The sequence below is a fragment of the Zeus faber genome (genome assembly GCF_960531495.2).
Source record: "Zeus faber genome assembly, chromosome: 21".
Taxonomy (NCBI): Eukaryota; Metazoa; Chordata; class Actinopteri; order Zeiformes; family Zeidae; genus Zeus; species Zeus faber.
In genome coordinates this window covers 2,911,389-2,933,519 of record NC_137208.1, presented here as the reverse complement: position 1 = coordinate 2,933,519, position 22,131 = coordinate 2,911,389, and the positions used below count along the sequence as shown (strand labels likewise).

General features: G+C 42.3%; 2 protein-coding genes and 2 gene segments (V, D, J or C); 3 read left to right on the top strand and 1 right to left on the bottom strand.

Annotated features, from left to right (window-relative positions):
* The first annotated feature begins 406 nt into the window (after positions 1-406).
* LOC307246400 (immunoglobulin kappa variable 4-1-like) lies at positions 407-897 on the top strand. The segment is given in 2 exons: positions 407-455; positions 563-897.
* An 889-nt stretch (positions 898-1,786) lies between these two features.
* LOC307246284 (Ig kappa-b4 chain C region-like) lies at positions 1,787-14,083 on the bottom strand. The segment is given in 3 exons: positions 14,014-14,083; positions 2,587-3,303; positions 1,787-2,248 (listed from the first exon to the last, which is right to left on the bottom strand).
* LOC307246399 (E3 ubiquitin-protein ligase TRIM39-like) lies at positions 10,753-13,248 on the top strand (the record flags this gene model as incomplete). Its single annotated transcript, XM_080022319.1, has 1 exon — positions 10,753-13,248. The coding sequence occupies exon 1, from the start codon at positions 11,602-11,604 to the stop codon at positions 13,246-13,248; it is 1,647 nt and encodes a 548-aa protein (XP_079878445.1). The 5' UTR covers positions 10,753-11,601.
* A 4,436-nt stretch (positions 14,084-18,519) lies between the features above and the next one.
* LOC307246398 (solute carrier family 22 member 13-like) overlaps positions 18,520-22,131 on the top strand; it is a gene marked incomplete at both ends in the record, with an annotated part of 9,759 nt that continues 6,147 nt past the window's right edge. Inside the window, 6 exons of the mRNA XM_080022318.1 lie at positions 18,520-18,898; positions 20,640-20,808; positions 20,925-21,045; positions 21,279-21,373; positions 21,658-21,869; positions 21,952-22,060. Coding sequence (XP_079878444.1) covers positions 18,520-18,898; positions 20,640-20,808; positions 20,925-21,045; positions 21,279-21,373; positions 21,658-21,869; positions 21,952-22,060 — 1,085 coding nt within the window. The remainder of the gene's footprint in view (positions 18,899-20,639; positions 20,809-20,924; positions 21,046-21,278; positions 21,374-21,657; positions 21,870-21,951; positions 22,061-22,131) is intronic.

Below are 22,131 nucleotides of genomic sequence, written 5' to 3'. Positions count from 1 at the left end.
AGAGTAAATAAAACCAGGAACCACCAGATAAAACTAGAACATATAGAGACGTTCTGACTCTCTCTGACTCTGTTGGACTGCATTGAAGCCCAGTGAGAAGCTGCAGCAGAGTGGTAAGTTTCTCAGCAGTGAAGCGTTGAGCGAGGATCCTGCTCTGAACGGTTCTAAATGATGGAAGCAACATTTTAATATGTTTCCGTGAGGTGTCGTTGCAACACGTTGAACCTGAAAAAGTTCCAAATTGTGTAGTTTGCAGTTTTCTTCCTCACAGCCACCGCCTCAGAGGAGCAGTCAAAACACGTTGATTTGCATGTGAACGCCTCGCTGCCCCCCGAGGCCTTTAAATAAGAGCCGGTGACTCTGAATCCCGGTTCTAGACGGAATCGACCCATCGAGCTGAGCAGCCATGAGCTTCACGTCCATCGTCTGCTTGGTGCTGTCCCTCTGGCTCCACGGTAAGAGCAAAACAAATCTGACTCTGAAGCCCATGAATTGAATCTTTCAATGAAGTGTAACAACACAATGGGTCTTATGGCTCTTTTTTGGATCCATTTCCTTGCAGGGTCTTATGGGCAGTTCGTGTTGACCCAGACGCCGAAGAGCAAGTTTGTATCTCCGGGTGAGTCGGTCAGCATCAGGTGTCAGGTCAGCAGTGACGTACACCGAAATTCAAACGGAGATTATCTGAGCTGGTACCTCCAGACCCCCGGGGAGCCCCCAAAACTCCTGGTATATATCACAACAAAACTTCATTCCGGCGTCCCGGCTCGATTCAGCGGGAGCGGATCCGGGAAGGATTTCACGCTGACCATCAACGACGTCCAGCCAGAAGATTCTGGAGATATCTACTGCCAGAGTCTCCACTACCCCCAGAGCGTCTGGACATTGACACGGTGATACAGGCTCGTACAAAAACCTCCCCTGGCGTCACACACCAGCGCTCACATTCAGGGATTTAACGACACAGCGGATAAGAAACCAAGGTATTTCATTTATTTTGTAATTATTGATCAATAATATTTATTTTGTTATTTATTGTGAAAATCATTGTTTTATTCAGACATTCAGCTTTATTTATTTTATGTGAGATATTATGTTGTAGTTTAGCACAAACCTTAATGCCTCTGATATTTAAGGATCACTTGTAATGAATAATAATAATTATTATTCTTCTTCTTATTAAATACATAAGTAAATAGTTTTTTATAAAATAAAATTGTAAAATAAATATTTCTTAAAATTTGATTATTAGTTATTTTTATTTATTAATTATATTTATCCAAAATGTTTCTCAAATGCTCCTGTTTTTTCAGACAACGGCCTCACGACTTAATATTCAAAATATTGAGGGTTTTCAACCATTATTTTCACTTTTACAATATTTGCCATTTTTGGAAATGGGCAGTACTTCAGAGCCCACTAAAGGAGTTGTGAGTGGAATAGCGGCGCGTTGCTAAAGTTGATGAAAGTATGAATAACAAGGCGGTGTGTGCAGCCGGGCATCGTGGTCAAATAAGCCCCTTCAGAGTGACATCTCCTCACTTAGCACTAAACTATTTACTGATATTCAGCTTCAACTGGACATATGTGCATTCATTCCTTCAAGTCCTCCATCACCACCAGCCGGCCTTAGCATTAGCATGTGGGCGGAGCGAGACGAGGGAAAAGGTCAAACCAAGCGGTCGTTATTCAGAAATAACCCACAACCGACCTGGCTGCTCTGGACCAATCAGAAGGGAGTATTCCACAGAGCCACCTGTAATATCACCAAATAAAACCAGTTGAATTCAAGGAGGAGATCTTTATTGTCTTTATTGTCTGAAATCTAGTGGGTTAGGGCTCGGTCTATGTAGGGATCAATACACAAGTGGAAGTGGTCGCCATAGCAACGGGTGGTGGTGGTCTCAGCAGTCTTGGCGGCTGAGGCTCTGGGTGACGGGGGTCTGGGAGCCCCGCTGGGCCCGGCAGGTCACCCGTTCCGCCGCCGCCCACTCCCGGTCGCTGAGGGTCAGGGTGCTGGTCCAGCGGTACAGGTTGCCCTCGCCCCCCTGCGGTGTCCCGGGGGTCGCGGCGCTGGAAGCTCCGCCCAACGCGGTGGTGGTGCCGCTGCTGTCGTCCAGCGTCCAGCTCAGCTTCCAGTCGGAGGGGAAGCCGGCGTCCGCCAGGCAGGTCAGCGTGGCGGACCCCGCCACTGAGGCCAGCTTCTCTGAGGAGGGGGGCAGGACGGTCAGGGTGGGCGGGCGTTCACCTGGAAACACAAGAGAAAGACAGGATGGAGGGAGGGATGGATAAATGAAATTGCAGCAAAATAGGCAATAATAATAAGAATAAAGTTATAAGAATAAAAATTAGACAAAATAAAATGACAATATGCAATAAAACTAAAAAATAGCAGCAAATATGGCAGCACACAATAAAGATAAATATGAAGTAGTCTAATATTAACCAACCTAGAGTTCATCCATCAGATGAGAAAAAGTTATAATTAAAAAAATCTATGGATACATTAAAAAATTGTAAATAAATATGTAATAAAACAATAATAAGAAAAAAAAGACTAAATTCCAGCATTTAAAGGGAACTTACTTCCGACGTCCAGTCGGGTGCCGCTGCCGAACGTCCCACAGTGAAACATCCTCATTCAGCAGCTGCACAAAAACCTCATCACACTCATTCAAACACGTTTTAAAGATGAGAACAAACACTGTGCATCCTCCCGTACAGCTCTACTTGTATAGATGCATGTACAGATGTAGATGGACAGCTGCTACACTTTGATTTCATGAAATATTTAGTGAAAATACAGTCGTGTGTGAGTGACCAGAGACATGTTCATAAAGTGCTGTGTTCAAAAAGAGGAACAAAAGAAAAAACTGAAAAATCAGTTTTTTTCATTTCTGCTTTATGCCTCTTTTTCTTATTCTATGTGACGTTGTGTTTTCATTGTTTTCATCTTGATATGAAGGGTATGAGCATAGGCTGTAAAGGCGGTGGTCTAGGGCACCAATCACCACTGGGGGCACCAAGCCAAGAAGAGGAAATACATATATACATATATATTTTGCAATACAAAATATAAAGATGTTGGGCCCCCCCAGATGTTAACTTTTATGTTTTAAGATAAATACAGTTTTTGGACGCCCCAAATTGGAAAACACACAAGGTACAGAACGTAGTACAGTGTGTGTGTTCTGGTTGTGCAGGGTTCCTCCCCTCGCTGAAGCGGCTGCTCAGCACGCCATCCTACTTCCTGCTGCTCTGCGGGAGCGTCCTGAACTTCAACCCCTTCATCAGCCTCCTCGCCTACAAAGACAAGTACACGGAGCAGCAGTTTGGGCGGTCTGAGTCCAGAGCAAACTTCCTTGTGGGTAAAGACACAAAGTCCAGATGCACCAACACCGTGTGAAACAGGGCACCGTCATTAGAGAGCAGCCATATCTCCAATACTACAACCTGACACCAAGGGACAAAAGATAACGTGGTTTTCAGCCCAAAAGTGTTAGATGTCTATACTATAAAAAATGATGATATGAATAAAAACTTTATTTTTTATTTCAAGTGGCTCAGATGGAAAAAAAATATCCCACTCAAATGTAAGGGATTCAGTTTATTCCTTATCTGGAGCTTTTAGATTTAAACTCAGAACCTTTATTCTCAAATCCACTTGACCCTGGAGGGTTTTCATAAAAATCAGCTGGAGGTAGGAGCAGAGCATCAGCCTGCAGGTGGATGACATTGTGACTTGTTTTTCTAAACAGTCACCATCATATCAAGAGAGGCCACTGAAGATGATCTCAGAGAAGCTCCGCCCAGCAGGACTCTGTGGTGTGACGGCTCCAGACGCTGCCGTCACGGGTTCCAGTCCTGACCTTTCCATCCCAGTCACTGCTGAGGTTCCTTTAATCGGATGAGTGGAGGAGACAAAGGCACCTGGAAAGACTCAGCGGCTCAAAGAGATGAGCTGCTGGACCAGTAGCTGGGGCTCAATGCCGAGTTGGTTTTTGGAATCCGGGCCCCGGGGACGTCTTTAAAAGCTCCTGTAGAGCAGGGCTGAGTGTGAAGGGGACCTGGTGGCATGATGCTGCTGTTAACACAGACCCTGGATATGTCTGCAGACATGAGGTGGCCGGTTCAACTCCCTCTCAGTCTCAGTAGCTGGATCAACCGAATACAATCCCTCTGGGAGTGTGTTCCCTGACATAACGCTGTACAGGGGTTTGATTTTGAAACTCTCTCTTTTACCATCAACATGACACTGACATGTTAACACATCTTACCACCTTATAACCGCCACGATTATAAGAAGGCAAACCTTGTACAGGGTTACAAAATAACTCGGTATCATCTGTCAGAACCTCTAATGCCTCTGCACAAATAAGCAGAGGCTCGGTTGATCACATTTACACAACTGTCGGACAACATTAAGAGTTTGTTTGGCCTTGTTAAGTCTGGATTTGAACCTATGATCCAGACCTCACACTGAGCTAAACCTTCTGTTGTCCTCAATCAACATTTGTTGTTAGGTTTCAGGTTTCAGTCAAATGAGAATATCTATTTTACAATTTGGAAGCAGCTTTTTGGTAACAGATGAAGTAAGACAAAGACGCAGTGCGGACACAAAAGAAAAGGTTGGTTCCTCCTATGGTTCTTGGAACTTCCTTCAGTGCCAAAACGTGTTCTTTAACCATAATAGTTTCTGGGGTTTTGTAAAACGCAGCACGAGTTGTAGTTTTCCGAGTTTCCTATAAACGCAGCACCGGCTCAAGCTGTCTGTCTCGATGTCTTACTCACAAGTGGCTGAAGCTGAATGAGTTCCAAGAGACAAAGCTTGGACTTGTATAACTACGGATGATGATGTCACAAAGCTGCCCGCTCCACAAACTAATGAAATTACGACAACTTTTCGCTAACTTCAAGACGTCCGAAACGTCACAGTTCCAACAAGACCTTAACCTGCAGGCTGGACACCTAATAGTAATAATAATAATGATGATAATTATACTACTACTACTAATAATAATGATGATGTTAATAGTTGTAGTAGTAGTAATAATAACAGTACTAATTATAGTCGTTATAATACCAGTAAGAATAAGAATAATATTAATATTAATATTAATAATAATAATAATAATAATAATAATAATAATAAAGGCCATCTCGGAATCTGTGAATTCCTGCAGAGTTGTGCAACCAGTTGCTGTTTGGCCCCCAACAGCAACAGAGAATGTTTGCAGCTTGTGTCAGCGTTTTTTTTGTTTTACATTCACTTTGAATATTCCAGGGAAGTTGTTGTTCTAATTAAAGGGAAACAATTCTGTTCATCACATTCAGTTCAGCCGTGGTCAGGGGACTAGTGGTACCAGTATATAGTTGGTGCCTTGCTCAAGGGCACCTGTAAAATCACTGTTGAAAGAGGGTATATCCTTGAATGAAATCCACATACTGTCACTGAGTTGAAGCGATAGCGTCTGTGGTCACTGTGTGGAAAGCTGCGTTCACAACATGATGTTTCGCTGATGGATCATTGACATTCGCCCCCAAATCTGTCTCTATCACCATGAAGAAAACATTACTTCTAAAAGTTTCAGGACCTTTCTTCACTTGCACAGCAGCAGTTTCACTCCTATATGTGTGTTTGTGATTCTCATTAAAAAAGAGGAAGTAAAACCATGTTTTACGTGTAAAATCAATTCATTGATTTACAATCATCGACCTGGGATTATTGACGTGGGTTGTTCGACAGCGCCACCTGGTGGACAACATCATAAATGATCATTAACGAACCATTTGTCGCAACAGACAAACAGTGCGACGCGAATATTTCAATAATTCAACAATGAATTTACATCTACAACAGTATATGAAATAATCGGGACAAAACATCAGCCACATGGAATATTATTAAGTGATCTTACTTTGGCCAGAGAGGTGCATAAATAAACAAACCACTTGTTGCTTCAAAAACGGACAAGACAGTATGAATGACTTCCGGCTCCAGCGGAAGTCATTCAAGTCAACGGAGGAGCTCCGTCACCGCAGCGCCCCCTGGTGGACGGCGCCTTCATTGACGCCTCATGTTATATGTACAGTGTATGTGTCTGTACTTCAGTACATGTTACTCATGACTTTTAGTGATGTTGTTTCAATAAAATAAAATATGGAATTCATGTCATGTGATACATGCGACATGTCATCATTTTTCAAACTTAAAATAAAAACAAACTTCTAAATGTAAATGTTTTCCCTCCATTCTTGGTCGACATAAATAACAACCACGCAACACAACACATAAAATATGATACTGAAATACAACTGTACAAATATCAATACAACGTTAGAAAATGGAATGAAACCCCAAAATACCATCAGTAAAGCAACATCAATAGAATACCTTCAGTGAGTTATTTTTCCCAGATGAGCGCCATTCAGAGCCTTTGTAACATCCACGCTCCATTCACTGCCTTGCTTTTGAAAACAGGATGTCAAACACATTCTGACTTGACTATGATGCAGGTGGAAACATCCTAAGCAAACATATAAAAAGAAAACAAAACACATTCTGTGGTTTTAGCTGCAACATCATTGAGCATCAGAAGAAAGAAATACTGACTTTTTAGATGTGGTTCGACAAAGCAGTGGAAGTCAATGGAAAGCAGTGAAAAATAAACCAAAAAAAATAAAAAAGGGGAAAACCTCTGTTCTCCACACAGCGACCACAGAAGCCGATGCAGAAAAAGCTTCTCAGGACCTACATACCTACAGAGATACTGTACTGTATATATATGTATATTTACACATATGTTTACTGTATGAAATACAATGCATACAAAGATTTTAAGTGGTAATCCATCCTAAAAGAAATACATGCAAACAGCTCGCCCAGGTTTGGGGATTTTATTTTAGATTATCAGGGTCGTTGTAAACTTCTTGTGCAGTTGTCGTCACATTCTTTGGAAAAAAGAAAAGTTGCAAAAAACTTGACCTATGTTGTGTAAATCAAGTTTCAACTGTTTTTTGTTGAAACCTTTTTTTTTTAATTTCAGGGACTTTCATATTCAACATGTTTAACCGTTCTTTTCTTCACCTGCTTTGCCTGTAACCCTGTCACACACATGAACTCTTTTTAAAAATGATGATTAAATTATATTGCAAAGGCTTGACAAGCTATTACAAATCAATAAACTAATCAATGAGGCGCTGGAGGCACTTCAAGGGTTAAAAAATGATGCTGTGTAGGTGCCACCTTCACAGGTATTCCTATTATTCAGTGGTAGAGACAGACAGACAGACAGTAATAATAAAGTAGTAAAAAAACAAATATAAAATAAAAGGGCAATATATAATAAACCTCAGGATCACATGAAAGATAATCAATATACAATTCAACGAGTGATTAACTCAGAGATAGAAAAATAGGGAATGTACAACAAACAATAAAAATGACCCTAACAATAAACATAAGGTTAAAAATATATATATATCTAATTGGCTAATACAATAACCGAGTGATAACTCCCAAGAATGGACCAAAAGCAGGAAAATAAACAAAAATAAACAAGGATTAAATGTTAATATTCAACAAAGCTGGAAATGAACTAGACGATATGAAACATTCACATATACAGTCAAATAAACAGAACAATGAATATTAAAATTGGCAAAAATATGATAAAGCTCATGATAACAATACATGTAAATTTAAACCTAAAATATAAACCCAGAAACCTAAGAATGAAATAAACCAATAATAACAGGAAAATAACTTTTGTACGCTGTAAATCCTTTGCCTCCATTGAAACTGTGAGGCTGGCTCAAACATCCAGGATTTATTATAATTATTATTTATGATGAAGCAGAAATAAAATGCATCCATAATATATAAAACAGATGATCTGTATGTTAATTACAAGTAATTCCTCTGCAGCTACTCGAAACAATACAGAGCAGGGTGAATTTTACACACTGTTGGAGAATTGTCTTAAACTCTTAAAGCCTTTACTTTGACGACTTGTTTATGTCAATTGGAATGCGAACACAGTTGAGCTTTTTGTGATTGTCTTTATTTCATTAAAATGTTGCTCATTTTAAAAGACAACATCCATGAATAAAACAATAAAAAGTTATTTAATTTGTGAATAATGTTGTAAAACTCTGGTGATATATTGAATATGTTAAAGACCGTTAGAATAAAAGGGGGGGGGGGCACCCCTACAGGACTGACCTAAAATTAATGACCAATGCGAACTCATTACCGTCAACGATGGCAGAATGTGCCTGTGGAAAAGTATGCAAAAATCTGCATGGCCTCAAGATTCACCAGGCCAAGATGAAATGCTTGGAAAAGGAGCAAGTGGTACAGCGCGCAGAGATCATCCCTGTTGAGACGCAGGAGGAGTCGGGCCCAGAGTCAGCCAACTGTGCCCGGAACCTCCACATACCAGTAGCCCCCGCCCCAGGCAGAGTAACCAAGTGGCCTCCGGCCAGTAAGGACAAGCAGTGGCTCCAGTTCGATGATGATGTGGACCACATCTTAGAAGCAGCAGTCAAGGGTGATGCAGACAGGAAGCTCCAAACCATGGCAATCATCATCATCAGCCTTGCTGCCGAGAGGTTTGGTACAGTGGAGAGGTTGGGTACCAAGACCCCCTATGTGAACAACCGTAGGGCAGAGAAGATCAGCCAGATAAGGCCGGAGGTGCGGGTCCTGAAACAGCAGTACAAGGAAGCGTGAGAAGAAGAGAGGGATGCACCATCAGAACTTCTCAGCATCCTCAGGAAGAAATGTACTTTTCTTTGAAGGGCAGAATGGTGCAGATGGTGGGGGAAAGAGAGGGCCAAGAAACGACCTGCCTTCATCGCAAAAAACTTCAGAGTCACCAAGCAGCTGCTTGGACATTGAATAGGTGGCCACCTCGCTTGTTCCAACGAGGAAATTTATCACCATCTCCGCATCATCCAGGCCCTACAGACCTTTGATAGACCCACCAGGACCCACCATGGACTTCAACAGCAAGGAGCACAGTTGGAAGGAGGTCCAGGAGGTCATCAAGGCAGCAAGAGCCAGTTCGGCCCCTGGACCCAGCAGAGTGCCCTACAAAGTCTACAAGAGGTGTCCCAGACTCACTCACTGGCTGTGGAAGATCCTGAGGGTTATCTGGAGGAGGGGAAAGGTAGCCCAACAATGGATATTAGCAGGTGTCTGGATTCCCAAGGAGGAGAATGGTAAGAACATCGAGCAGTTTAGGACCATCTCACTGCTCAGCATTGAGGGGAAGATATTCTTCACCATCATATCCCGTCGGTTGACGGAGTTCCTCCTAAAGAATGAATACATTGACACCTCTGTACAGAAGAGTGGAATCTGAAGGTTCCAGGATGCCTCGAGCATACTGGAATGGTCACGCAGTTGATCAGAGAGGCAAGAAAAGGGAAAGGAGACCTAGCAGTGCTGTGGCTCGACCTCACAAATGCTTATGGATCCATTCTCCATAAGTTGGTGGAAACAGCACCGGATCGGCACCATGTTCCGGTTGGTCAAGTTAGCCGTAGTCGGTGCAGAGGTCCGCCCACCAAGTCTGGAGTCCGCCAGCCCCCCATCAGAGCCTTTATGGACAACCTGACAGTTACAACAATGTCAGTGCCGGGGTGCAGATGGATCCTCCAGGGCTTTGAGAAATCATTACTTGGGCTCGGATGTGTTTCAAGCCTGCAAAGTCTAGGTCCCTGGTGCTCAAAGAGGGAAAGTGACAGACAAGTTCTGCTTCTCTCTTGGCGGCATCCAGATTTCATTTGTCACCGAGAAACCCATCAAAAGCCTTGGCTAGACCTTTGATTGCACCCTAAAGGATGTTGCCTCCATCAAGGTCATAAATCGGGAGCTGGAGGCGTGGCGGACAACTGTGAACAAATCTGGACTGCCTGGCAAATTTAAGGCCTGGTTTTATTAGCACAGTGTTCTCCCCCGGATTCTGTGGCCCCTGCTAGTCCACAAGTTAGGGCGTGCCACGAGGCCTGAGTAGCATTGCTCTGTACGTGCAGAAGAACAAACTGAAGCTCCCCATTAACAGCCTGAATGAGAAGTTTATGGTTACCCGTGCAAGAGAGGTGCTGCTGTACAGGGAATACAGTGACCCAAAAGGACTGGGAGGAAGTGGAGGGCGCGGGAGGCAGTCGAGTAGGCTGTGTCACGCTTGCGTCACAGCGTGCTGGTCGGCCCATAGGCATCTGGACGAGCAGGGCTTGGTAGCGTTCCAAACATGCGCTATGACAAAGCCCTGGGCAAAGACAGATGCTGACTTGTCCAGCGGACGTGAGAGCTGGTGTGGAGGAACTGCAGGCTAGCCAGATGGTGGGGATGCGACAGCAAGGCACATGGATGACATGGGAACAAGCCATGGACCGCAAGATCTCCTGGTCCGAGCTTTGGCAAGCTGAGCCTTACCGGATCAAGTTCTAGATTGTGTCCGTTTATGATGTCCTACCCAGCCCATCCATCCTCTTCTGTTGGACCGAGGTTGACATACCATCATGTCCTTTGAATCTCAGGAGAGGAACGTTAAAGCACATCCTTAGGTGTTGCCCAAAAGCCCTGGGAGAAGGACGCTACACCTGGCGCGAGTGTAAACAAACATGGATGGATGTCGCACTTCGGGGAAATTTCTCATTGGATGGATTAGAACAACATTGTCTGCTCTTCATTTTTGCAAATAAGTCATATTTTGATATAAATGTTGTTTATTTTGCCTTTCCTGTGAATTTGAGAGCCTCGAAAAGCGTCTTCCTGTGCTGCGCAGTGTCACAAAGATGCTTTACCATGTGTCATTTTTTAAGTAAACTATTATTTGAATATACAGAAAAATTACTATATAGGGATATGAAATTACCTATATCAGGGTAGAAGATTTTGGCCATGTAGCGCATCTTGGATGTCATAATCGGAAAATCCAAGAAAACGCCATCCAAAATATTTCAAGAATTTCATTCTTTTAATTATTTTATTCTACTTTGTAAATGCATTTTGCTCCGCTTTTATTGTCACTATGTGACAGCCTTTTTTGATGTAGGAAACCTTGGGTTACATATTGTGTATGAAAGGTGCTATGCAAATAAAGGTTATCATTATTATTATTATTAGACAGTACCAGCCACCCAGAATGGCCGCCTTCTGCCGGATATATCCATTCATTCCATTCTGATAAGCAGGGACCAGTCACTAGCGCGTCAAGGTGGCTGTGTCTGCATAGCCAGCACAAAAGTTTCAGCTAGGCATTATGATGTAAGGCTTTGTGATGTCATACTTTATGACGTCATCTCCCGGACACACGACATGTGCCGTTCATGACAAGTTGCGCTAAAGTGGAGACACTTGTGTCCAATAGATACAGGGGGAGAAACTAAACACAGATAAACAGCTTGTAAAAGGCACAAGGTGAGTGCTACACACAACATTCACTCTTTATCACTTTTCAAAGCGTCTCTCCGGTCATCGCCGCTGTGGAGACTATTCTCTTCATTTTTAATATCATTATATGAGATTATGGAGTTTAACTACAAAGAGAAATTTTGAAACGCTTTTAGGCTTTTGTGACTAGAACATGAATGTTTTCTCAATCTGATCCACTTTTTTCATATCGTCTTCTCTCTGTAGGAATGGCCTCTCCCAACAGCCTCCTGTCTGAAGAGAATTTCTCATGTTCCATTTGTCTGGATGTGTTCACCAGTCCAGTAAGCTTACCATGTGGACACAACTTCTGCAAAGCCTGTATTACAACATGCTGGGATGGTGATGTCCAGTACCGATGTCCCATGTGTAAAGAGCGTTTCCACACCAGACCTGAATTACGGGTCGATACCTTCATATCGGAGATGGCTCAACAAGTGAGAGTTAAGTGTGTTGAACCTGGAGAAGTTTTCTGTGATTACTGCACTGGGACCAAGCAGAAGGCCCTGAAGTCCTGCCTAGAGTGTGCAACCTCGTTCTGTGACACCCACCTTGAGCCGCACCACAGAGTACCAGGCCTGAGAAGACATAAGCTGATCCACCCTGAGCACAATCTGGAAGACAGAGTGTGTAAGAAGCACGGTCGACCTCTGGAGCTGTTCTGCAAGACAGAACACACCTGTGTTTGTCAGTTCTGCACAGAATCGAACCACAAGCACCACCCGGTTGTTCCTGTGGAGGAGGAATATGGAGTGAAGAAGGCTCGGCTGGGGATGACAGAGTCTCAAGTCGAGCAGATGATCCAGGAGAGACGGCGAAAGATTGAGGAGATAAAACTCTCAGTGGAGCTCAGTAGAGAAGACGCCGACAGAGAGGAAGCCTCTGGTGCGCGGGTCTTCACTGCTCTGAGGCTCAGCATCGATAAGTGTCAGGCTGAGCACAGCGAGAAGATCCAAGGGAAACTGAAATCCATAGAGAAACAGGCTGAAGGTCTCATCGAAGAGTTGGAACAGGAAATGGAAAAGCTAACCAGTAGGAGGTCAGGGCTGAAGCAGCTCTCACTCACTGAGGATCACCTCCATCTCCTCCAGAGCTTCCAATCCCTGAACACTCCTCCACCCACCAGGGACTGGACAGAGGTGGAGCTCAGTCGTCCGTCGTACGCAGGGACCCTGAGGAGAGTCCTGGATCCACTGGAGGAGACACTGAACATGGAGATGCGTGAAGCTGAACTGAAGAGCCTCCAGCAGCATGACGTAGATCTGACTCTGGATCCTGATACAGCTCATCACAAACTCATCCTGTCTGAAGATGGAAAACAAGTTCATGATGGAGACACATGGAAGGAAGTCCCAGACAACCCTGAGAGGTTTTCTGAATATGCATGTGTCTTAACAAAGCAGAGCTTCTCCTCCGGAAGATTTTACTTTGAGGTTCAGGTTGAAGAGAACAATGAGTGGGATTTAGGAGTGGTCAGAGAGTCCATCAACAGGAAGGGTGTCATCACATTGAGTCCTGAATATGGCTACTGGGCTATTAGGTTGAGTAATGGAAATGAGTACGAGGCTCTTTCTGTTCCACGTGTCCTTCTCTCTGTGAGAACCAAGCCCCAGAAGGTGGGGGTGTTTGTGGATTATGATGAGGGTGTGGTGTCCTTCTATGATGTGGAGTCCAGGCTTCATTTCTACTCTTTTAGTGGTTGTACATTTCAGGAACCACTCTTCCCATTCTTCTGTCCAGGTATAAATTATGGCGATGAAAACCCCGCCCCACTGATCATCTCACCTGTCAATCAAACACACTAATATTTTAATTTCAGTTTTCTGGGAGATGATTTGTAGTCAATGGAGAAAATAATTCACATTATATTAGATGTAATACTTGTAGTACTACCAGAAAATTCCTCCAAATAAGTGGTAACATGCTTAAAAAATAAGGATTTTATGTATTTTACTTTAATTTAAATTATTTGAACATGAATCAATATTGAAGCTTTGATTCTAAAATTTGCCTAAAATCAGTTGGAGTAACTAATTCGGATCCACTTTCCAGCTGAGGGGAATATTTTATTCTAACTGTCTTTAACCAATTCAACATATCCCCTAAGTTTTACAACATTATTCAAAAATTAAATAACTTTTTTATTGTTTTATTCATGTATGTTGTCTTTTAAAATGAGCAACATTTGGATGAAATAAAGACAATCACAAAAAGCTCAACTGTGTTACTTCATTCCAATTGACATAAACAAGTCGTCAAAGTAAAGGTTTTGAGAGTTTAAGACAATTCTCCAACAGTGTGTAAAATTCACGCTGCTCTGTATTGTTTCTAGTAGCTCCAGGGGAATTGTCATTTTTATTGTGTGACTGCGACATGTGTGTGACGTATCGATTCTAACGACACGTCAATCGTCTCCATGACCTTTGTCGATCGTCCTGTTCTGGACAATTTAACCCTGAAAACTCAAAGAGAAAAATAAAAAATAAAAATCTGAACGACTTTTAAAGTAAGGGATCCAGACCTGTGTGCTGGACCCCTAAGAATAATAAACTGGGCAACTCTGCACTTACCTGACTGGACTATCCAGCCATGAAGCAAAGGGAAGCAGCACGGAAGCTAGAAGCTAACAGCACATAGAAGCTCACAACACATAGAAGCTCACAACACATAGAAGCTAACAACACATAGAAGCTAACAGCACATAGAAGCTCACAACACATAGAAGCTAACAACACATAGAAGCTAACAGCACATAGAAGCTCACAGCACATAGAAGCTCACAGCACATAGAAGCTCACAGCACATAGAAGCTAACAGCACATAGAAGCTAACAACACATAGAAGGTAACAGCACATAGAAGCTAACAGCACATAGAAGCTAACAGCACATAGAAGCTAACAGCACATAGAAGGTAACAGCACATAGAAGCTAACAGCACATAGAAGCTAACAGCACATAGAAGCTAACAACACATAGAAGGTAACAGCACATAGAAGCTAACAGCACATAGAAGGTAACAGCACATAGAAGCTAACAACACATAGAAGGTAACAGCACATAGAAGCTAACAACACATAGAAGGTAACAGCACATAGAAGCTAACAGCACATAGAAGGTAACAGCACATAGAAGGTAACAGCACATAGAAGCTAACAGCACATAGAAGCTAACAGCACATAGAAGCTAACAGCACATAGAAGCTAACAGCACATAGAAGGTAACAACACATAGAAGCTAACAGCACATAGAAGCTAACAGCACATAGAAGCTAACAACACATAGAAGCTAACAGCACATAGAAGCTAACAACACATAGAAGGTAACAGCACATAGAAGCTAACAACACATAGAAGGTAACAGCACATAGAAGCTAACAGCACATAGAAGCTAACAGCACATAGAAGGTAACAGCACATAGAAGCTAACAGCACATAGAAGGTAACAGCACATAGAAGCTAACAGCACATAGAAGGTAACAGCACATAGAAGGTAACAGCACATAGAAGCTAACAGCACATAGAAGCTAACAGCACATAGAAGCTAACAGCACATAGAAGCTAACAGCACATAGAAGGTAACAGCACATAGAAGCTAACAACACATAGAAGCTAACAGCACATAGAAGGTAACAGCACATAGAAGGTAACAAAAGCACACGGCGAAAACGTTTGTGCTGCTGCGTTCACGTTACATGGGAAGTTACCGAGTTATTTGGGGTCCAGCCGAAAGGGTGGGAGCCCCCAGACCTATCTATCTATCTATAGCTATCTATCCATCTATCCATCTATCTACACTATTTGCCATTTTGGATTACTAAAAATTATTATTATTATTATATTATTAAAAAAAACAGAATCATGTTTTTCTCATTGGCTGCGGGAAATGAGTAAAAGACACAAACCTGAACAAACGCTACACACAAAAAAAATGTTTTTGAGGGGTTAGAAGGGAGTCTCGCTCCACCAAAGATAAATGCCAGCGTTTCCCCACTTGGACTGAGAGAAATGAAGGTGTACATTTTAAATGCCAGAAAACCTAAACAACCGGTCATGTTTGCAGCAAATTGGAGCGTTTTAAAGCGGATCCACTGACTCAAATCCTTTTCCAGTGTAGGGATTATTTCCATTATTAACACGCATTATTACTCTAACAAAAGAAAAAGATGAAAGTGTACATGACCTGATTTGAAAAGTGTAACCACATAACGCTTTGTTGACTGATCCTCGACTTTTCCTCCTTGTTGGATTCCTTCTTCTGTTTCCATCCAGAGGACTCCACGCCGCTCAGCGACCGGGGCGGGCCTGGCTTAAGAAATACCTTCTTTTACGGTTATTTTCTGTTGTTTGGACATGTTTCTGGGAATGAATAATCGGTGTAATCACGTTTGGGGTTTTTTTTAGGTGAAAATGTATTTGTGACAGGGTGATGTTTGTGTTTTCGTGGACGTTACGCCAGATGACGCGTCCCCATTGATTTTTTGAGTGAGTTTTCCCCTCAACCAATCAGAGAGCTCTATTTCACTGCGTTCGAAAACCCCGCCTTAATTGAGGGATTCTGATTGGCCTTTGGTGATAGGGAGAATTAAAGGTCCTGGAATTAAGTAGTAGCTTTTCATTGTCATTGTATCACTGTCTTTTGATTTTATTTTACTTAGATTAAACAAGCCTATATTAAATATATATAAATTTGTGTGTGTGTGTCGCTCATCGCTGACCAGCATGTTGAAAGTATAGTTTGGTGCCAGGCCAGTGAGAGCTTTGTAAACCATCATAGATATTACAAGTGGATAAGTAATACTGTAATTGTCTGTGAACTAAGATGGTTAATCTTTTACGCATCCAGACATAAAATGCACTACCTAGGACAGCACAGGGAATGATTGGATCGTTTGCTAACTGTTTCTCAGATAATCATCAAACCAAGTACCAAGCAAAAGTCACCAAGACCAGAGGGAGACAGTTTGAACGCTCAAAGAAAAGTTCTTAATTTGGTAAATGAATAAACAAATGGATAGCAGTGAGTTGTAGTGATGTGTGATGATCCTCATGTAAGAGTCCTCTCTCCATCTGTATGTGAAAGGAATAAAGACTTGCACACACATCTGAATCAACACATCCGTCCAGGTTACCGAGGGGACCCTTTCTCGCTGACCAAGGTCACTGATCATCTTTTAGGCCCTTGTTCCTGAGCGGGAAGTATAGAGGTCCTGGTGGGTGGACAGGTCGCAGCCCATGATCCTCTCTGCTCTTTTGATGAGCTGTTGAGTCTGGCCTTATCCTGAGCGTGGGCAGGCCCATACCGGACGCACACTTCCACTGACTTTTGACCAACTTTTGACTTTTGACTTATTGACTAACCCTGAACCCACAACTGCTTCATAGTTTACGGGTGACCACAGCCGCCCGCCAGGACGACATACCGGGGCTGCACTGCGGTCGTGACTCCGTTGCAGCCTACCAAGCGTCTTGCTGTTCGCTGTTTATTTTAAAAGTTTATTAATATTCCACGTGTCACGTGTCCACATTGCACCAAATTCCACGCTGAACATCCGTGGATCCCCAGCAATACACCCACAAAGTGTGAAGATGAACAGTTGTGGAGATAATCGAAGGACAGAATGTCAGAGATTCCTTCCTTTATAAATTCGATTATTAATGACGATAATTATATAACATAACCTTTCTAATCAGGTTACAAAAATTAATTTGGGTACGATTTGGAAATCCAAGACCACAGTTTGGTAAACTGTGGATACACGTTAGTAAACTGTGGGTACAGTTTAGTAAACTGTGGGTATTGTTCAGAAAACCTTGGGTACGGGTTAGCAAACTGTGGGTACTGTTCAGTAATCTGTGGGTACGGTTTAGTTAACTATGGTTACTGTTCAATAAACCTTGGATACAGTTAGTTAACTGTGGGTACTGTTCAGTAAACTGTGGATAGGGTTTTTGTAAAGTCTTGTAAACTGGATTTGGGTTAGTAAACAGTGGGTACTGGTTAGTAAACTGTGTGTATGGTTAGTAAACTGTGGGTATGGTTTAGTAAAACTGTAGGTCCGGATTAGCAAACTGTAGGTATAGTTTAGTAAACTGTGGGTACTGGTTAGTAAACTGTGGGTATAGTTTAGTAAACTGTGGGTATGGTTAGTAATCCTTGAGTCCAGTTTCTAAACGTGGGCACCATCTTTGGTTGTTCTCTCTCCGTAATCTACTACTGTAGAGATTTGCAAATCCATGACATGGGCCCACATTGTCTTTTTTAATGTACAACAAATGAATTTCACTTACACATCCCTTTACCTTCTCTCAAAGTTATAATGTACTAGACTGCAGTAATTATTTTACCAGAGCTCCGTCAGATGTGAGCTGTTAATGTTTTACAACAAAATTGCTCCTGTAATTGAAAATAAAGGTATGGTAAACCCCGACATAAGGAGAGCAGCTCAAATGCTGAATGCACTTCACTTCAACTACAGTACACCCCTCATCTTAGGGAACTGATCCCCTGAAGTATTCAAGGTTACCCTTGATGATCCCTGTGTCTTCATGGGTTATTTTCCTATGCATCCTAACTTGAAATTTAAAAATGTAGCTAAAGATACATATTTGGAACGTTCTATAACAGCGGGCCACAAAAGTCTGAAGTAAGAACTAGAAACTTGTCGGTTTGTTCGTTTGCCACACAGTATACAGAAGCTGCCTTTATTAAAGGTTTTCTTCTTATTCATTATGCAAGTTGATGTATATTTAATTGAGAGACATCAATAGAGAACCACAGTGCCTTGTTAATATGTGCTTTACGACTTTTTATTTCCATTTTAACAATGCCTACAAGAGTTCAAGAGCAAGTTTAAGTCGGAGGTGCGACCAATAGTGTGAGCAGTCCTTCCAAACATGGACATGAGGCCGGGTCACCGAGTGAATCAAAGATTAGCTTCATCCATTTCACTGCTCCTCAGTTGAGGTGCCAAGCAACATTCAATCGTGGAATTCCCAAGGCTTAAAGATTAACGGACTATGTTAAAATAAGAAATTGCCGTTAGGTCGGTTTTAGCAAAGTGGACATACACAACATCATGGCTGATTTTGGAGAGATCCTGAGGAGCGCGGGGGAATTTGGATTGTTCCAGAAGCTCGTTCTCTTTGCTCTTTGCAGTCCAAGTATCATCATACCGTTAAACTTTGGAAGTTTACTCTTTATACAGTCCCACCCGAACCTGCACTGCAACACAGACTGGATCCTCAAAGCGGCCCCTAATTTAACCAGGGAGGAGCGGCTCAATCTGACGCTGCCCCGGGACCCGGAGGGCTCCTTCAGCCGGTGTCTGATGTTCGTCCCCGTGGACCGGGACCTGGACACCATCCGGGAGTACGGACTCAATGAAACGGTCCAGTGCCAGGACGGATGGGAGTACGACAGGAGCATGTACCAGGCCACCATAGTGACCGATGTGAGTGATAAGAAGAAGAAGAATCTTTATTTGTCACATGACACAGCGCACTACAACACAACACATGCATATACACACACACACATGCTTTTTTGGGTGGTGGCCGGTGAAATGGTTCCTCTGCATTTCACCCATCCTGGCTTGTCCTTCCTCCGGGGGGGGCAGTCAGGAGCAGTGGGCAGCGTTCGACGACGCGCCCGGGGACCTGGTACCAAGTGTCCATCGCTGGTCGGACGATGGTGATATTGTGCGTGTTTTTGGTGGGGGGTCCTTACTTTTCACGTATAATACACTTCATGATCCTGACTGAAATAAGATAAGGATTTATAAACCCCCATAGGGAAGTGCAGGCGTTACAGCAGTACGGGCAAGAGATAAGATAGAGACAAGGGATAAGACATATACTGTATATCTATCTGCACAAATTAACATTAAGTAGCTCTACACTAACTATGGGCAAGTAGCAGTAAGTCTTCAATAAATACAAGTTACAGTGTTGCAGCATTGCAAGTTTATTAAAGTGTGCATGGGATAAAAATTTTAAAGACGGAAAAATAATTCACTTTCCATTTGATTTGTACATTTTTTCTGCAGTTTTTCATTTTTCCTTTTTTATTTATTATTTATTTATTTTATTTTTATTTTTTCTGTTATCTTAGGTTATATCTTTTGTTCATCATTAGGTATAGTGTAATAGTGCAGATTTTTATTTTTTTTTATTGGGCGTAGTTAACTGATAGGTTTATTGTATATTTTCCAAATTTCCCATATATTGCCTTTTTCTTTTTTCATATTTTTATCGTATTGCCCAATTATTATTGTGTCACTGTGTTGATGTGAGTTGCTGCGATATTGCAATTTCTGTCTATCTATATTTACTAAACATCTAGTTTGACAAACACGTATATTTCATATTTGCTTTACAGTTCAATCTTGTTTGTGACAAAGCCAAGCTGGCTGCAGTGGGCCAACCGGTGGCGATGGCTGGGGTTCTGGCCGGCTCCCTCTTATTCGGACCTTTTGCTGAATCGTGAGTTCATCCAAAGCCAAACACGTTGTCCTTTCCTGACGACTCATGAGACTGATTCTGACCAAAATGTTTAAGTATTTTTTTTTTTACATGTTGTTTTTAGATTTGGCCGGAAACAAGCAACACAAATTTCGCTGGCGCTGTTGTCGTTATTCACTGTGATTGGAGGATTAAGTCCCAACTTCCCTGCATATTTGGCATCCCTGTTTATTGAGGGGATTGGAGGTGGAGGCTTTCGGGTCACCAGCATTGTACTTGGTAAAGTGTTTGTTGTTCAATTCTCTATGAAAAACATATGACTGGGACATACAGTATATGAACAAATATATCAATGAAGAGTCGTATTCCTATAAGTGGAATGTTCTGCATGAAAATTTTGTAAAAAGTAAAACAAATTTGATTGACTATAATTTATCACTTTACTCATTCTTATAACATTTGTTTTTGCACAATGGACCCTTCTACTGTATGTATAATAGAGGCCTTTAATCTACCAAATTTTAAAAATACTTGTCAGAAAGAGTCTTTAGACACAATCAGGAAGTATTCATTGATAACTGTAATGCTGTTTGTGCTAAATCAATGGCACAGTATGAACCTAAGAGAGATTCATCCCAATATAACAAATAACAGAGCAGTGTTAACAAAGACTTTGAAATGACATTGCTTCTCGTCCCCTTCATCTTCTTAAATTTTCATGCCTTGTTTGTCCCAGCCACTGAATGGATCGCGGTGGACAAGCGGTCCCTTGGTGCGTGCTTAAGCCAGATCTTCAACGCGGTGGGGAACTGCGTCCTGGCCGGAACCGTCTACTTCATCCGTGACTGGAGACTGGCCCAGTTTGTCTTCGTAGCTCCCATGGTCCTGGTGATGACTTACATATGGTGTGTATATACATTGTTCTGTATCACACGTCTCCTTTCATGAGCCTTTTAGAGTTTCAGCAGTGTTTTGATTATAGGCAACTGTTGAAGAACATCTTCTTATTGCTTTGAGCCAGGTTTATTCCAGAGTCGGCCAGGTGGCTGCTGGACAGAGGACGGACCGAGGAGGTGAAGCATCTGATTCTGAAAGCAGCGGCTATCAACAAACGCACAGTTCCAGAATCTCTCCTGGAAAAGGTATATTATATTATATATTGCATGGTAAACTCTTATTTTACTGTAAACCTCTGATCTGCCCCTTAACAATTCAACAAGTCCAATAACTTTTGCATTATATAGTAAGTACGGTAAGTTACTCCCAAGTGGATTTATTATACCAAAGAAAGTTCTCTGAGGTTTTAAATTAAATTTAAATAATTAGAAAATATTTTTGGCAAACAGGTCAAGTTTAACTCTGTCCTCCTTTTCAGATTTCTGCAAAAAAAACAGTGGAACAAGGAGGCATAAGAGTTCTCATCGAGTCACCTGCACTTAAGAAATACTTTTTGGCCATCACGTTGGCCTGGTAAGCAACATTTTCATACACCTATACAAGGAAATAAGGTAAGGCCTTCGGAAAAAAACTGCTTAAATTGAGTCCATAAAAGTATTTGGGGTCCCGGTTGGTGTTTGTCGACAGATTTATAATTAAAATGCATTTTTTGGCATTTGGTTTGGTATTATCTCTTTGCAGTCCCTATGGATATCAGATGAATTGCATGTGTTACCACTATAACCTTTACAGCTTTCTATGAATATGAATAAATATGTGAAATATTGACATCGTTAATATCCCTTTTTCCGCCTCAGGTTTTCAACAGTCCTTTCCCAATTCTGCCTTTTGTTCAACGTCGGGAACTTTGGCTTGGACATCTTTCTGACTCAGCTCATGTTCGGTCTCACTGAGTTCCCAGCGCATATTCTCTGCATCTGGCTGCTGGAGGTTTTGGGCAGAAAATATTCCCTCACGGTGACACTGCTGCTCGGAGGGTCCCTCTGCCTTGCCTCGGCCGTTCCCCGAGGTCGAGGCGTTTTACACAATGCAAAGGTACCTCGGCAGCTGTAGACTTTTCTTTTTCTAACACTGTTTTATTTATTATACAGACCAAGCCATCGCTGTGACAGTTCTGGTCCTTGCAGGACGTTTCTTCTTGGTCTGGGGTGCGTCCATTTGCAACGTCTACATTCAGGAGCTGTTTCCCACATCCGTCAGGTAGGCGGCGACCGTGGACTCCTGCCCACTGTGTTTCCTTTACCATTTAAGTATTGAGCTTAGAGTGTCAT